The 16,005-nt window shown below is 40.4% G+C and overlaps 1 protein-coding gene across 3 annotated transcripts in view; it reads right to left on the bottom strand.

The window, feature by feature from the left end:
• Positions 1 to 639: 639 nt before the first annotated feature.
• dlg5a (discs, large homolog 5a (Drosophila)) overlaps positions 640 to 16,005 on the bottom strand; it is a 41,975-nt gene continuing 26,609 nt past the window's right edge. Inside the window, exons 19-34 of one of the 3 annotated variants that reach the window (XM_085182183.1) lie at positions 15,813 to 15,946; positions 15,607 to 15,696; positions 14,857 to 15,025; positions 14,261 to 14,338; positions 13,037 to 13,199; positions 11,497 to 11,630; positions 10,501 to 10,665; positions 10,232 to 10,415; positions 8,688 to 8,836; positions 7,802 to 7,972; positions 4,710 to 4,900; positions 4,476 to 4,619; positions 4,145 to 4,272; positions 3,845 to 3,954; positions 2,931 to 3,040; positions 640 to 2,831 (exon numbers count right to left, since the gene is read on the bottom strand). In XM_085182183.1, coding sequence (XP_085038309.1) covers positions 2,728 to 2,831; positions 2,931 to 3,040; positions 3,845 to 3,954; positions 4,145 to 4,272; positions 4,476 to 4,619; positions 4,710 to 4,900; positions 7,802 to 7,972; positions 8,688 to 8,836; positions 10,232 to 10,415; positions 10,501 to 10,665; positions 11,497 to 11,630; positions 13,037 to 13,199; positions 14,261 to 14,338; positions 14,857 to 15,025; positions 15,607 to 15,696; positions 15,813 to 15,946 — 2,224 coding nt within the window. In that variant the 3' untranslated portion in view covers positions 640 to 2,727. The remainder of the gene's footprint in view (positions 2,832 to 2,930; positions 3,041 to 3,844; positions 3,955 to 4,144; positions 4,273 to 4,475; positions 4,620 to 4,709; positions 4,901 to 7,801; positions 7,973 to 8,687; positions 8,837 to 10,231; positions 10,416 to 10,500; positions 10,666 to 11,496; positions 11,631 to 13,036; positions 13,200 to 14,260; positions 14,339 to 14,856; positions 15,026 to 15,606; positions 15,697 to 15,812; positions 15,947 to 16,005) is intronic. The other 2 variants (XM_085182184.1, XM_085182185.1) reach the window with 2 other exon arrangements.

The following is a 16,005-nucleotide window of genomic DNA, read 5'->3' as shown; positions in this document are numbered from 1 at the left end:
ACTTTTAGCAGTTTGATTCATCGCGTAGTGATTTACACATTCCCAAAATATCCACAGTTTGATCCCAGGGAGACAAATCCCATTGGATTGTGTCAAAAAGTAGCCTAGAAGTCTGATGTAGCTCTAAAGGTCTCTGAACAGTTTTAATCAGGTAGTCGTATTAAGTGCCTCATGTTTCCGTATTTGATAAACAACCAGTTTCTCAAATTTAGAAGAAAAAAAAAATATTGGTGGATATAATGGAACTGCCTTTACAAATGACCTGGATCAAACCAATTTGCATGACTTGTGTCTCATGCTGCTCAAACTGCTGCTTTTACGCCACTGAAATGACGCTGAATTGTATTCTTAAGTTCCAGGCAGATAATGTGAAATTGCCTCTTCTCATCTCTGAAACCATTTCATCTGCCAATTTCAGTAAAACAAGATCCCTTATGTCCTTAAACATCTCTGTAGGACTGCACTTTTAGTGGTGCATTTGCTCTCAGCTCTTCTTTAAACCATGATCCAAAACATGAAGATGAGACTGAGAAGCATGCTGAAAATCGTACATGTTGTACCAACATATTTTCTTTGATACTTCCCAAACATAAATAGTCATTTAAAAAAAAAAAAAAAAAAAGACTCAATGAGCCCATGTTGTGATACAGAAAATGAGCTTTATTCTCATGTTAATGTCTTAACATACAAATCACATTCTTTTTAATAAAAGAAAAATTCAATCAGTACCTGGCATCTACACTCTTTCTCTACAAGTACAACCACTTCACGTTGTGTCCTGCTCTCTAAACATACGCTACCTACTCATAAAAATAGTAACATTACAGTTTGCTTCTGTTTACTCCTTTAGCCCAATAGTCAAACACGTGGACCTTTTTGTTTTGTTCGAAAAACTGTGCAAGAGTAGATCCCTTTTTAATATTTCAAATAAGAAGTGATCCTTTCCCCCTAATTACGAATAAAAAGGCCATCAATGAAATGTAAGGAACTGATGTGATACATAAAAACATGAATTAGCCACAACAAAAATTAGAGTACCTATTCATAATCTGCTGGAAACCTAAGAACAGTGACATGTTTAAGGTTCACAGAAGTGCAAAACAGAAATCAAAGGATAAAGTTGACTTAGTGGATTTTGGCACAACAAGATACAGGATATGGTTTGTTGGAAGGGCAGAATATCTGTAGTCAATATTTTTTGCTGCTTGAATAACAAAAATAATAATAATTAAATAACAATGAAAAGTCAGTAACATTTAAACGGATCAGAGGAAACTCCAATAAGACATTACCCTGCAAATTTTGCTTCATAGTGTCTCTGAATGAGTACGTAAGTGACTGGCAACCAACCACAGAGAGAAAAAAAAGTCTTTAAAAAGAAATATTAAAAAAGAAAAACACATGCTAATACCTGCTAAGACGTGACTTGACTGCCAGACGTTCCTAGGCATATGACCTAGTGAAAATACATGTACTATATATTTATATATATATATATTTATATATATATTTTTGCTTGTTTTTTTTTCTGTATCTGCATACTGTATAAGGTATACTCTATAGTGTTGTTAAATATATGTTAAAGAGAGACAATGATAGTTACACAGTGGTCTGTCTAGCCCTGGAGTGCATTCTGAGGAGTTGACCCGTTGGTCGCCGCTTCGACCTACCCTCCAAACCTCGCCATTGTCATGCGCTCTACATAGTACTGGTCTCAAATCAGCCTCTGAATCATCTAGTCCACCACGGGTGAAATGATACATCGGATCCAGATTAGAAACTCAGAGAAAAAAAAAGAAAGAAAGAAAAGAAGAAAAAAAAATCCTCAGCTTTCTGGCTAAGTGATCAAGGGCTGGTTTCAGATCAGGCCTTTTCTCCGAAGGCACTTCCGAAAGGCCCGTAAGCTGTCCACACACCCAGCTACTACAGAAACACAATGCATAGAGCAAACATCAATGTGTTTAGAGTTTTGATGGCCATCACTGCTGAGATGGGCTCAGTAAGACCACAGCTACATACTTCAAGAGGTTTGATACTTCTTTTCTTTTTTTTCCTTCTCTTTTTCCTTTTTTGTGATGAAACACCACGCGAATGTGATGTCTGATCCTGGCATTACATTTCTATAGCATAGTATCAATGTGATTCAACTCATTTGAAATTGTCATTACAATTGTGTACAACAGTCTCAATGTTGCTTTTTTTCCCTCTCCACGCTCACAAACTCACACGCACACATACACACACACAACAATACAATTAGTTGTCAGTCATCATCAAATGGGTGCATAATTTCAGGGAAACCACAAATGTCATCTGGTACACGGGCGGGTCAGAGGTGGCTGAACTTCATTAGTAAGGAGGTTTGCGTACATGGGGGCGGGGCACGCGCATTCAAGCAAATATTGAACACCAATAGTCAGACTCGTCTTTTGACTGTAAACGGACGCTTACATTGCAGCATCACAAATACACCACCACAAACCCTTAGGGAAGACTGAAAGAACTCTAATGTTGATATCCAGTGCTACTAACCTGCTCCCGAGTACATCACAAAATAAACGAGGTTCTGATTAGGAATCATAACAAAAGACAACATAAAAAAATATAGCAATAATTTACACAACTAGCTCTATGTAGTGTACCTAATGGTGTAGTGTGAAAGGGTTAATTAGTGTGCGGGGAATGGGGATGAAAGCCGAAGCTTGCTGTAATAGCTGCTCGTCTCCTCTAGGGGCAGCCGAGTGGAGTCCACAGGACTTTACTTTGTTCTTGATCAACTATAGTCATGATCTGAGTGCAAATGTACGGGAGGGTGCCGCCTTGGACAATACCTGAAAAGACAAAAATACTTTATTAAAGCCAAGCGTTTTTTTGTTTTTTTCTGTTTGTGGGTTGTTGTTTTTTTTAAGATAACTTGACTGAATACATACCTGTGAAGAATTTGCTGTATTCTTGTTCTATCTTCTGTGCACTTTCAAACTGCTCCTTGGAATGTTTTTGAGACACTTTGTCTCGCAAATAGATCGGATCTTTTTGTTCCCTGTGAGGGAAAAAAAAAAAAAAAAAAGTAATTCAGATCATAGTCACACTTAAATGTTTCAGAACACATTTTAATATTTGACAAAGATAACCAGAGTAACGACAACATGCAGTTTTTAAATGATGATTTCAATACTTTAGGGGGAAAGATTCTCCCGCAGTGAAAAATTAACTCTATCCTAAACATAATAACAGGCTGTGGCAACAAGAACTGCAATCAAAAGTTTATGATAACTGGCACATCTGTCTCTCACATCACTGTGGAGGAATTTTAGCTCAGTGTTTGCAGAATTGTTTTAATTCAGAGTGTTGAGTGAAACTCAGCGTTTGATAAAAAAGGGAAAAAAAAAAAAAATCAGGAAGGGGGCAAACACGTATTCGTGGAAAAGTGTACAAAACCATCTTTTCTACTCTTCCATTGTGTCCAATTAAGCTTTTAATCACTCAAAACATTTAATACAAACTGACACTTTCAGGTATTAAAGTCCCAATTTTAAAAATACAACAACAATGTCCGACAAACACCTACAGATATTAAGTGATAAAAGCCATACAGCACTTCCACTGGGGGGGAAGCCAGGATGTTTCACCAGCTGTTTCGGATTATGCAAGTGTGTGTTGGAGCGTGGTGCTTTTACAGATGCGCCAAAGGGTTCATGGTGGGATAGAGAGTGTGAAGGCTTATCCTGCTCCATTTATCTATCCATCCATCCATCCATCAGCCACACAGACACACACACAAAAATACCGGGACATCCCCACAGTCATGCTGTCCAAATTTGTTATAAAACAGGTTGATACTTACTTGATCTGCTTGGCGTTTTTGTAGCGGACAAAGACAACAATTGGATAAATGTGAACACTGTGGAGCCTCTCAATGGCGTGCGGGGCGATGTCGAGCAAACAGTGACAGCCCTGCATCAAAAAGACATAAAAATAACAGCAATCATCGACGACCGTTTTCACCATCAGCGATCTTGCCTTTAATTGTCCACTGTCAGAGATTAAAGAGCCACAGCTGTGATAGCTTATCTTGACCAAATGCAGACAGTCGTTTCATCTTGTCTGATAAAATCTGAAGAGAAAGAAAAGCACAGAATAATACCTTATCTGTTATTTCTTTTATACAAGCAACCGTGGTCACATCAAAATGTCCGCTCCTGCGCTTGTAGTCGATGAAGAGGCAATCTTTGACGCCCCGCTCGATGGCTTGCTGGGACGCCTTCATCACCTCTGCAAACGAGACAGAAAAAGTACAAGAGTGAAGATTCCTGCTATGAAAGAAAGTAAGTAAACACTGAAATGAGAAACTAAATGCTTGCTAAATTACACCCTAAAGCTTTCCTCCTAAAATGTTAGTTGCAGTTCACTGATGTACATGAGGTATTCATTCTCCAGATTTACAGGTCTGAAACATCTGCACGACATCACCTTACCCAGTACACATCTGCAGAACTTTCCGGGGGATTCTTTCACCAGCATCTCCTTGACAGGGTCTGTGAGAGGCCCGAGGATGAGTACTGGTCGGGGAGAGGTGCACTCCACCTTCTGGACTCGCTGGTATGCCAAGCTCACACAGTCTGAATAAAACAGGAAAAGCAGGCCAATCAAAAATGCTGTTCAACTACCACTACTACAACAACACAGAACATCTAAGCCTTTGATCGCACCATCAAGGAAGGGGATGGAGTCTGTGCTGATGGTGTCCAAAGCCACCATCTCTTTGCTGTCTTTGGAGCTGCTGCGTTTGTGTTTCTGTTTCCTCCTGAAAAAGGATCTGCGGGCTGCTGCAGAGAGAGTCTTACTAGAGTCTTCCTTCATTTCCGTCACGCTGTGTCTGCGGTAAAACTCTTGGTCCATCCTACACAGACACAAAACAAAGATTCAATGTAAGAGAATCCAAACCGAAGGTCAGTTTGGATTCCTATTGTAGATATTAGACTGCAGTTGAGGAGTTGGTTCCCAAAACGGGATCACCTTTAATCAGAATTTAAATGTTATTGACTAATATACTAATATTGTTTAGCACCACACCTCTGCAGTAAGACAAAAATAAGATCTTGCAGTGCAATTAAAAAAAAATGTAAGTGATTTTAAATGTGCTTCCTGAATTGCAGCAGCATGGCAGGGATAATGGTCACAGCTGCTACAAGCTTAAAAATATGTGTAAGAAATGGAAAAAAACAAGCTCAGATTCATGGAGAATTCAAATGGAAGGTTATAATCTGATTTTTCAGAACAACAGAAGCAATGGCAAAAATTTGCCCACATACACGCTACATTGCCAAAACTATTCACTCCTCTGCTTTTACACACATATGAACTTGAGTGACATCCCATTCTTAATCCATAGGTTTTAATATGATGTTGGGCCACTCTCTGCAGCTGTAAAGGTTCAGAAGCTTTTATGGGAGTTTTTAACCGTTCTTCCAGGAGCACATTTGTGAGGTCAGACATTGATGTTGGACGAGAAGGCTGGTTTGCAGTCTCCACCTTAATTCATACTAAAGAAGTTCTGTTGGGTTCCAGTGGCAGCGTGCTGTACTCCACTGCATCCAACACTTTGCATTGCGCTCTGTGATGTAATGCTTGGATGCAGCTGCTCAGCCATAGAAACCTATTCCATGAAACTCTCTACACATATTTGTTCTTGACCTAATTTGATGGCCACACAAAGTTCTCAAGATGGTATTTCACCAAAATCACGCAAAAGAGCCCAAGGTCCCGAGTTAATTCCTGAGTATAAATATCTGTTATAATTACCACTGACAGCAGCAACTAAAATTAAATCCATTGTAATTAGACGCTTGAAGCTCGACCTTCCAACATACAGTGGGGCAAAAAAGTATTTAGTCAGCCACCGATTGTGCAAGTTCCCCCACTTAAAATGATGACAGAGGTCAGTAATTTGCACCAGAGGTACACTTCAACTGTGAGAGACAGAATGTGAAAAAAAAAAATCCATGAATTCACATGGTAGGATTTGTAAAGAATTTATTCGTAAATCAGGGTGGAAAATAAGTATTTGGTCAATAACAAAAATACAACTCAATACTTTGTAACATAACCTTTGTTGGCAATAACAGAGGTCAAACGTTTACTATAGGTCTTTACCAGGTTTGCACACACAGTAGCTGGTATTTTGGCCCATTCCTCCATGCAGATCTTCTCAAGAGCAGTGATGTTTTGGGGCTGTCGCCGAGCAACACGGACTTTCAACTCCCGCCACAGATTTTCTATGGGGTTGAGGTCTGGAGACTGGCTAGGCCACTCCAGGACTTTCAAATGCTTCTTACGGAGCCACTCCTTTGTTGCCCGGGCGGTGTGTTTTGGATCATTGTCATGTTGGAAGACCCAGCCTCGTTTCATCTTCAAAGTTCTCACTGATGGAAGGAGGTTTTGGCTCAAAATCTCACGATACTTGGCCCCATTCATTCTGTCCTTAACACAGATCAGTCGTCCTGTCCCCTTGGCAGAAAAACAGCCCCATAGCATGATGTTTCCACCCCCATGCTTCACAGTAGGTATGGTGTTCTTGGGATGCAACTCAGTATTCTTCTTCCTCCAAACACGACGAGTTGAGTTTATACCAAAAAGTTCTACTTTGGTTTCATCTGACCACATGACATTCTCCCAATCCTCTGCTGTATCATCCATGTGCTCTCTGGCAAACTTCAGACGGGCCTGGACATGCACTGGCTTCAGCAGCGGAACACGTCTGGCACTGCGGGATTTGATTCCCTGCCGTTGTAGTGTGTTACTGATGGTGACCTTTGTTACTTTGGTCCCAGCTCTCTGCAGGTCATTCACCAGGTCCCCCCGTGTGGTTCTGGGATCTTTGCTCACCGTTCTCATGATCATTTTGACCCCACGGGATGAGATCTTGCGTGGAGCCCCAGATCGAGGGAGATTATCAGTGGTCTTGTATGTCTTCCATTTTCTGATGATTGCTCCCACAGTTGATTTTTTCACACCAAGCTGCTTGCCTATTGTAGATTCACTCTTCCCAGTCTGGTGCAGGTCTACAATTATTTTCCTGGTGTCCTTCGAAAGCTCTTTGGCCTTGGCCATGGCGGAGTTTGGAGTCTGACTGGTTGAGGCTGTGGACAGGTGTCTTTTATACAGATGATGAGGTCAAACAGGTGCCATTCATACAGGTAACGAGTGGGGGACAGAAAAGCTTCTTACAGAAGACGTTACAGGTCTGTGAGAGCCAGGGATTTTCCTTGTTTGAGGTGACCAAATACTTATTTTCCACCCTGATTTACGAATAAATTCTTTACAAATCCTACCATGTGAATTCATGGATTTTTTTTTCACATTCTGTCTCTCACAGTTGAAGTGTACCTCTGGTGCAAATTACTGACCTCTGTCATCATTTTAAGTGGGGGAACTTGCACAATCGGTGGCTGACTAAATACTTTTTTGCCCCACTGTATGTGGTTGGATAGAATTTGGGAAATCTGATTGAATGAACAACATCATTTTTCTGGAGATGGAGACCTATTTTTTTTTTTTTTTTAAACAACAGCGAGACATTAATACTAAAGTGTGTTAGATAAGGGATTGTAATTTATTTTAAATATGTGTGTGCATTTTTCCTTCCCTTCATTTATTTTTTCTTTAGATTTTTATTATTATTATTGAAGAAAAAAGGAAAACTGTCAATATTGTACTCACAACAACTGTAAATGTGACAACAGCAATGTAAATATGAATGGTGATGATAGAAATATATTGTGTATTTGCAGTTTCCACCCACATGTACTTGCTGGGGATCTGCCCCCTCTGGATCTGCTGCGCGTTCTCATCTAGCTGCCAGGCCATCCAGGTCCCAAAGATGCCCTTTGGTAAAGACTCATCCACGTACAGGATGTCATCCTTCTTAAAACTGAGGTCCCCCTCGGCCTCCCCCACCCTGTCGTAAAGTGCTCTGGTGGGAGGAAGAGACAAAGATAGATGGGGAGTTATGAAGAACAGAGCAGAACGAAAGGAGCAGAGGAGCATGAAGTTGATAAAGTGAGAAAGGAGGTGAGGAATCACACAAGATAAGTGTGAAGAGAACAAAACGAAGAATCAGTAACACATGAGCAAAAGAAAGAAAGTGTACATTTCATTTTCAATTTAAGCCTTGCTTTCCTCATACTGGAGGTTTGTAAGTCACTCCCGAGCAGCCCGTCTATGACAGCCACAGAAGCTGAGTATATTTACTGCAGATGACATCACAAGCCCACTTGCCTATATGACAAGTGACTGCAGCTGCTGCGGCAACAACGCCCAGACTGACACCCAACAATAAAAGTGACTATTATAGAACTTAATTTTCCATTCATACACCGTGCATCTCTAATGCCCTGGCAAACACTGAGAACTAAAATGGATGTGGTGTTGCATCTGGTGTGTACTGAGATCAGATAACCTAAATCTGTAGTGTGATTAGCTTCGCTGCAGTGATACAGTGGATCTGGGACATAACTGGTTAGATGAGAAAGAGTCCAGCTTGTCCAAAGGCTCTCTCGTGATGGTTCTATATTTAGCAGAAGAAAAAGAGATGAGGCTGCTGTGGGGAAATTATCGGTCCCTTTTTAGAAACCTGGATCACAAAACTCTTACGTGACCGTATGTTTAAGGCAAGTACAAGCACATACCTAATGTAAAAGCCATCTCCTGAAATATCTTTGACCACGTTGAAGTCATCAGGCCGATGCTGCACCTTTAATGTGACCGTCTCTGCAGGCTTTAACATCTCAACATAAACCTCTTCAGCTGTCTTATTCTTCATATTCACCGAGTTGTACTGAAAGAAAGGAGAATGCGAAAAAAGGGAGGCTTATTTCACGTTACATCACGAAAATAAAAGGTCAAAATCTGATGAATGTTTATACTCCTGTAATCATTTCATCGGCATGTGAATGGTGCACAAGCAAACAAGATTTCCTCCGAGCTTTCAGCTGTATTAAAGCGTCGCAGTATTGATTTGTGCCATGTATGGGGGAAGAAAACAAATAGGATGCGAGTGTGAAGGACAGACTGATGCTGTGCCGCCTGATGACAAAGCCGCATGGCAATTCACAACTGCAGGCTCTTTGTGGCAGAGAGCTAAAAAACAGGAGAATGGCAGGAATTGTCTTGTATGAGTTTGTGATGTTCTGGAGAAATTGCCAAGTGGGAGTGGGAGAGAACACAGATGAAGACGAAATCAATGAAATCAATGAAAAACAAAGACAGGCAGGGGGGAAAAATGCCAGCACTTTCTGGCACTCTTCAAGTTTTAAGAAACAATAGCACAAAAAGTTACAAGAGACACAAGAAAACAACAAATTAGTATTGTGGCTGATATTACACCTAAATATTTTTACCGTTTATCTATAGGAAACAAGGACACATATTTATGTTTGAAAATGCTGTTTCAGGTATGATTTTATTTGGATGATCAGTTCTCTCATATCTTGAATGAAAGTTTTTCATGACACTTTCACAACCACAAACCACCTGAACGTCAGGCAATTATGGTAAATTGCAGCCATGCTGCTACGATCAGATTATCAAACTGTGGGAAATGTGCAGGAAAAAAAACAAACAAAACCACTACAAAAAGAGCATATAAACCCAATTCCCAAAAAAGTCCCTGTGTAAAATGTTAATAAAAATAGAATGCAACAGTTTGCAAATCTCATGCACCCATTTTTTTTCCCCCACAATAGAATACAATGAATTTGATGGCATCAGCAGGTCTAAAAGAGGTTGGGACATGGGCAACAATAGTAAGTGGAACTAAACAGAAACAGCTGGAGGACCATTTTGCAGACAATTACATTTAATTGACAACATGACTGGGTTTGCACACCTATAGGCAGTTAGCAAACTTGTCCTGCTCAGACATGTAGTGTATAGCTGGTAGTTAGGTTTATCGAGGTCAGATCACATGTGTCCTCTCAAGACAGTAACATCAGGTGTCTGTCTTAGTGAGGCGTTTAGGGAAACACTGCATCTACAGAACAAAACATGAATGAGGCTTTTACTAGTTACTAATACAATATTCATGCAAAAATGACAAATTTAAAATGACTGATCTTTCCAGTTACCCATCCGACTGAATATGAAAATACTGTATGAAATCTATCCAGGTCCATTATAAAATTCCATGTGTCTGTTTGTGGATGTGGGGTCAGGTTACAGTATATGTCCCTACCTCCAGGATGAGGTCCCCAGGAAGCAGCCCATCAGGACCTCGAGCTGGACTGTCCTCATCCAGACTCTCTATGTAGACACCCCTCAGGTTTCCTCCACAGAGTGTGACCCCTACTTCCACCCCAGGCCTGCGTACTGTTACGAGCCGCAGCTCACCCGCTTTCCTGCCCCCCTCAGACGGCATCCTGGAGGGCAACAAGAGTCAGTTACAGAGATAATGAAGTGTAATTGTGTGTGTAATTGTCTTCCCGTATTTGTCTACATGTGTACCTGATAAAATTGTGAGGGCTGGTAGTGGGCGTAGTCTGCTTGGAGGAGGGAGTGAGTGTGCCCTCGTCCTGTTCACTGAGCGTATCGATGGTGGAGTGATTGTCAGGTGTAGCGGCCCCACTGCCCTGCGGAGTTGGCTGAGCACTGACCGGCTCCAGACGGGAGCTGCAGTGCAAAATAGGTTACACTGATTGCATTAAATAAGGAGTTATGATTGATGCGCTTCATAAATGTCACAAATGTTTTATTTGACCTGAACGTATTCTGTAGCCAATCCAAGTATCAAAAAAGTCCAAATTTAGATTAACACCAGCTTTTATTGGACCCAGTGCAAACTGGCCAAGTGCATTAATTTTAATTAGAGTGACTCAGACTTTGCAACTTTGTTCCTTGCTTTATATTGTGCATTTTCTCTCGTTAAGAACTGGTGAAAGATTACAAGAATTTAAATAATAGAAAAGCATCAGGCTAACAGATGAATCGTTTTAGGTATTAGTATTTTTTTGTTTTTGCTATATTCTGCATATGTGGAGACGCTTTAAAGCTAACCTATTACAATTTAAAAAAGAATAGAAGGGCTTTATGAACCCTGAGCTTTTAGCTTGTACCTACACTGGCTTCATGATTTGAAACTTCATTATATACATGGCAGAATATAAGGAAAAGCATAATAGGTCCACTTTAATGTGTCAGGATCTTATTAAAAAAGATACCCTGAAATGAGCCTAAAACCTTTTGTGTTGGTCAGACTCTGTGCACATTGCTAATATTTAAAGACAAACAGCTACAAAGTTCATCTTTTCACCTGGGTGATCAAGTGCTGTTTCAGATATTACTTTACGTATACTCAGCTAGAAAAGTGCAAGTCAATAAGATGTAACACCTGGCCTCACTGCCAGAGTGTATTTAAAATGCAGCTGGAACCGATTTAAAAATTAGCCAAATGAAACGGCTGAGATTCCGATAAAAACTAACCCTACACTAACGCCACATTACCTCGAGCGAGAGTGGTTGCCCAGCTGGTACATGTGTGGGTTGTACTGTGCCATAATGGTGATGGTGTCGCACTGCTGGCCGATGATGAGACGAGCCTGCTGCTCAGTAGCGTTCCGCAAGTTGATGCCATTGTACTGATAAAGTGAGAAAAGTGTGATTAGGACAGAGAATGAAGGAAGACACGGGAATATATTCTATTATCAGTCTATTAAAGGCTTTAAGTCAGGGATGTCAAACTCATTCTAAATTGTGGGCCACATATAGCTTTGATGTGAAGTGGGGAGGACAAGTGAAATTAAGAAAAAGAAGTACCTCCGTTTTTCTACATGATAAAGAAATGTTGCTGTGGAATTATTTTTTTACAATTTAAGAATCAATATGTAAAATTACAGATAAATTTCTAGAGTAGAGAGAAAAGTTCACTAACATATAAAAAAATCATTTAATTTGTTTATATATTAGTTAATTACTTTGTGTTGTATAAATGAGAATGGAAGGGGGGGGTCTTTATCACTAGGAACTGCTATAAAACCTATGAAAATACAGTTAAAAGTCCAAAATTTAGATGCAAGATGCCTCCCTTCACTTGTTCCAAAGCCATCCAGTGGGCCAGATTGGAATCTTTGCCTAGCCGATTCTGGCCTCCAAGCCTTATGTTTGACACCTATGCTTTCAGTTATTTGCAGCAATTGGTGAAGAAAGTAGTTATGAGTTATGAGAGCTGACTAGTCATTAAAAAGGAAAAGTGTACATATGCATAAATGTAGAGCTGAATGCATGCACCTCAGCCCTTAAAATACATTATAATAGTCAGAGCTCCAGATCAAGGAGGCATCTGCTTTCATTTTCACTGAGCTTCAACTACTAATAATAAATATATTGGTGACATATCCATTAATATCTTGCTTCGAAACAAATATGCTTAGGAAAAAAAAAAAAAAGATCTTTTTTGGACTCACTCCTATGCTGTTGCATGCCTGTAAAAATGTGAAGAGGGCACGTTACACTGGAGCTGCCCAGACATTGTGGCTCTTACTTAAAGGGAAGCAACAAGCCGAAGCACTGTTAAAGGCTCCACTACTTTATGTGATGGTGAAATAAATCAAAATTATGGAACGCGCAGCTAAATTTCTGCAAACGCGGTGGGGGTATATTTCTTCACTTCAAAAACATTCCTACTAAGTGTTTTTCTTTTTTACTACCTAAACTGTGCATCATCTACAGCTACAGTAAACTCACAATTTATGTGACAGCTTGTGCAGTTATTTTACTTGTATAGAGGGAAAAAAAGAAAAAGGCATTTCAGCAAGTATTAAAATACTGGGAACAGCTTCAGCACTAATAAATACAGTCCTCCAGGAAGTGAAGCCAAACAGAATAAATGTATGGTAGACAGCAAAATGACTGCGCCTTTGAAGACTGAATATATTTGTGGCATCTGTATTACCATGTTTCTATTTTGCAGGCATCTGCCAGTAAACTCTTATTTATGCTGCTTGAAGGTATGTAACCTTTTTGACCAACAGTAGGTTGTTCATACCTCCAGTAATTGGTCTCCATACTCCAGTCCTGCCTGGTGGGCGATGCTACCTCCAGTGACTTTAGACACAAAGATTCCTCCGTTCTCCCCACTGACAATGGAGATGCCCAGAGGCTCTGCACCTTTGTGCACAATGACATTGCGGGGTTCCTCCAGGTATGGCCTAAAGGGGGAAAAGAGGAAAAAAATATATATACATGAATGAACAGAATCACATAAATGCAGTTATAAGTAGGTCACCACACAGGAGTAGAAGGTAGTGAGGGTAATAAGTTTCCTTACAGATCTGGGGAGTTACTTCTTGACTGGGCTTTTCCTTAAGTTACACAAAATTGTATCTGGTTCAAATTCTAAATACGTTATGAATAAAAAGCTCATCTTCAAATTTAAGAATATTTAACACCAAGCTTCAATACCACCCCCCACCCACAGGTATGTAGTGGATCATCTCTGCAGAGTGCCACATTATGACCGTCCTATAGAAGAAACCGCAGCTTTACAGAGACAATGTGCACAAAAGTGAAATCACAGCCATGTGAAATCCTTTCACATGAAGAAGATTTGCATGAATTTTGTGGGTCTTCATAACAAGGTGGCTTTGGATATGGGTTACAGTTTCATGTAGGTAGATAAGAGGGAGTGGATTAGCAGCCAGAGACCAGGGTAAAGAGAGTGGTGTGGTACAAAAACAAACAAAAAGATCATGATCTAGAAGCTTGAGACTGAATAATGATGATACCAGTGCATAACATACATACGGCAGACTAAAGGGTGACTTGGCTTAAAAACCAGCAGTGCACACATGCATAGTGACTATGGTGTTATCGTAGAGCACGGATGCTACATGCACCCTGCTAGATTCAAATGGCTTTCTGACATGGAGAGAGATATGGGCGGGGCACATAAACAACACCAAACCTTTGAAGTTGAAAGTGTATCTAATCAAGAGTTCTGTGTCCTCAGGCACAAATCACACTGCTGCATGCAAACAACCATCTGTCTCAGAATTACACAACTCTTGGGGTGGGTTAAAAAAAAAGTATAAAAAAAAAATAATAAAAACCTCTTTTTGCATTCCATATAGTCCACATAAACCTCACAAGCCTTTCTGGTCCTCCTTATTCTCTACCCAACTATTACATGTTAACAACATGGGCTGGGGAGAAGGCTGGGGGAAGGGGAGGGGGCATATCCTTGTTTGTATCACTGTGAGAAGGAACAAACCTGAGGCTCCTGAGAGAGGAGAACCTCGGCCTTGCAGCCAGAGGAATCCTTAGAAAAGAGCGATTACGGTAAAGAGATCTGGAAGTGGAGGGTTGCAGAGAGGCAGGAGGAAGATAAAGAGGAAAATGGAAGACAGATATCATAAAGAGACAGTAACATGTAAAAGAGTGGTGTTGGTTGTAAAATATGTGACAGGAAAGTTAAAAGATAGAAGATTCCAACAAAACATTAAAAAAAAAAAACCTGCTTCTTTGAAAAACAGCAAACATATTACCATTTGGAGTTTTAATAGGATTTCAATCTGAATTTCAATGGGGGGATTGCACAACTGACCATGATGGACCTGTTGCCTAGCAACACCTTTTGAAATAGCCTAGGAGGATCCTTGAGGGCAGACACAGGCTATATAGTACCAGCTTCTAATCATCATTCAGCCAACAACTACACCATTTGGAGGAAAATTTTTGCAGCATCTCAGTCCGATAGCAGACGCTGCAAAAAATCTCTCAACAAGATGGTCACACAGAGTTAGCATCTTCTATGTTCCCTTTAATTTAATTTTCTTTTTAATGTGGGAATAGTTCTCTACATCATACCTGTCTTTCCTGCGCTCTCCTATTGGCACAGGGCTGACTGAGATCCGAGGTAAAGTAGAAATGGATCCTTGTGATTGGCTGCTGGCAAATGAGGAAGTCTCCAGATTGAGTGGTGATTGTGGAGGCGTGATGAGGCTGGGACTGCTACACTCGGAATGCGAGTGGGAGCCTGGGTTTAGGTAAAGAGGAACAGAAAAGAATAAGGACAATCCTAAAATACACACTGAAATATGAAAACTTCAACTTCATAGCATTTTCCCTCCCAGAAAAGATCCTTAAAAACCTAAATTTTCTCCTCAAATCTTCATTTTTTATTTTTTGATTTGCCTCATGCAAATGTTAGTTTGACATTTTGAATCAGAAGAAAAATTATTCTAGCAACCTAAGGAGAGTGTTTGGATTAAAGAGCTTAGATCTAGATGTTATTCTTGTGTCTAAACACAATTTCACTACTGATCCACATGAACCCAGAGGTGATAAGCAAACCACTTACTGATGACACAAACTGGTAAAGATTTTTCTGCTTAGGCAGTTTAACCTTAGTTTAAACCTCTATTAAAAAAAAAACACTGAACTAACCAAGCTCATCAATAGTAAAGCAGACATTGAAAACAATACAAACAAACAAAATAAATAAAATAAAAAGTCTGTGGAATTCTGCCCCCTCAGAATTTGATCTGCGAGACTTCAATAGTCATATTTTAACAATCATTTGGTGTGTTGACTGTATTTTACCAGCAGGCACAGTACCTCTGTCTGAGCCCAGCATGGAGCGCGGGTAGCGGGGAGTAGAGGGGATTTTGATCCTCTCTGTGCGGTACTGAACATTATTGGAAGAACCTGTCAGAAGCATGAGAAGCATAAGACACGAAAATGAATGCAAATAGAAAAAGTGGCGTTGAGCTTTGGGACTGCTGGTGTGTGCATGTGCGTGCGTGCGTGCGTGTCAGACTGACCGAGCCGTGCACTGGATGGCAGTGAGTTTGTACCGTGTGAAGCTCTGCTGCTGCGTGATGAGGAGGATTCGGAGAAGTCATTTGAGCGTTTCTGCTGGCTCAAGTCCAGGCTCAGACGACCCTGGTGTTGTGGGCTGCACAGTGAAAGAAAACAAGCTTTGAGACCATCATAACTGAACACAGATTCTTTTTT

The sequence above is a fragment of the Neolamprologus multifasciatus genome, chromosome 13 (genome assembly GCF_963576455.1).
Source record: "Neolamprologus multifasciatus chromosome 13, fNeoMul1.2, whole genome shotgun sequence".
Lineage (NCBI taxonomy): Eukaryota > Metazoa > Chordata > Actinopteri > Cichliformes > Cichlidae > Neolamprologus > Neolamprologus multifasciatus.
Note: the sequence above shows the minus strand (reverse complement) of the source record. Positions and strands in the feature narration are given on the sequence as shown.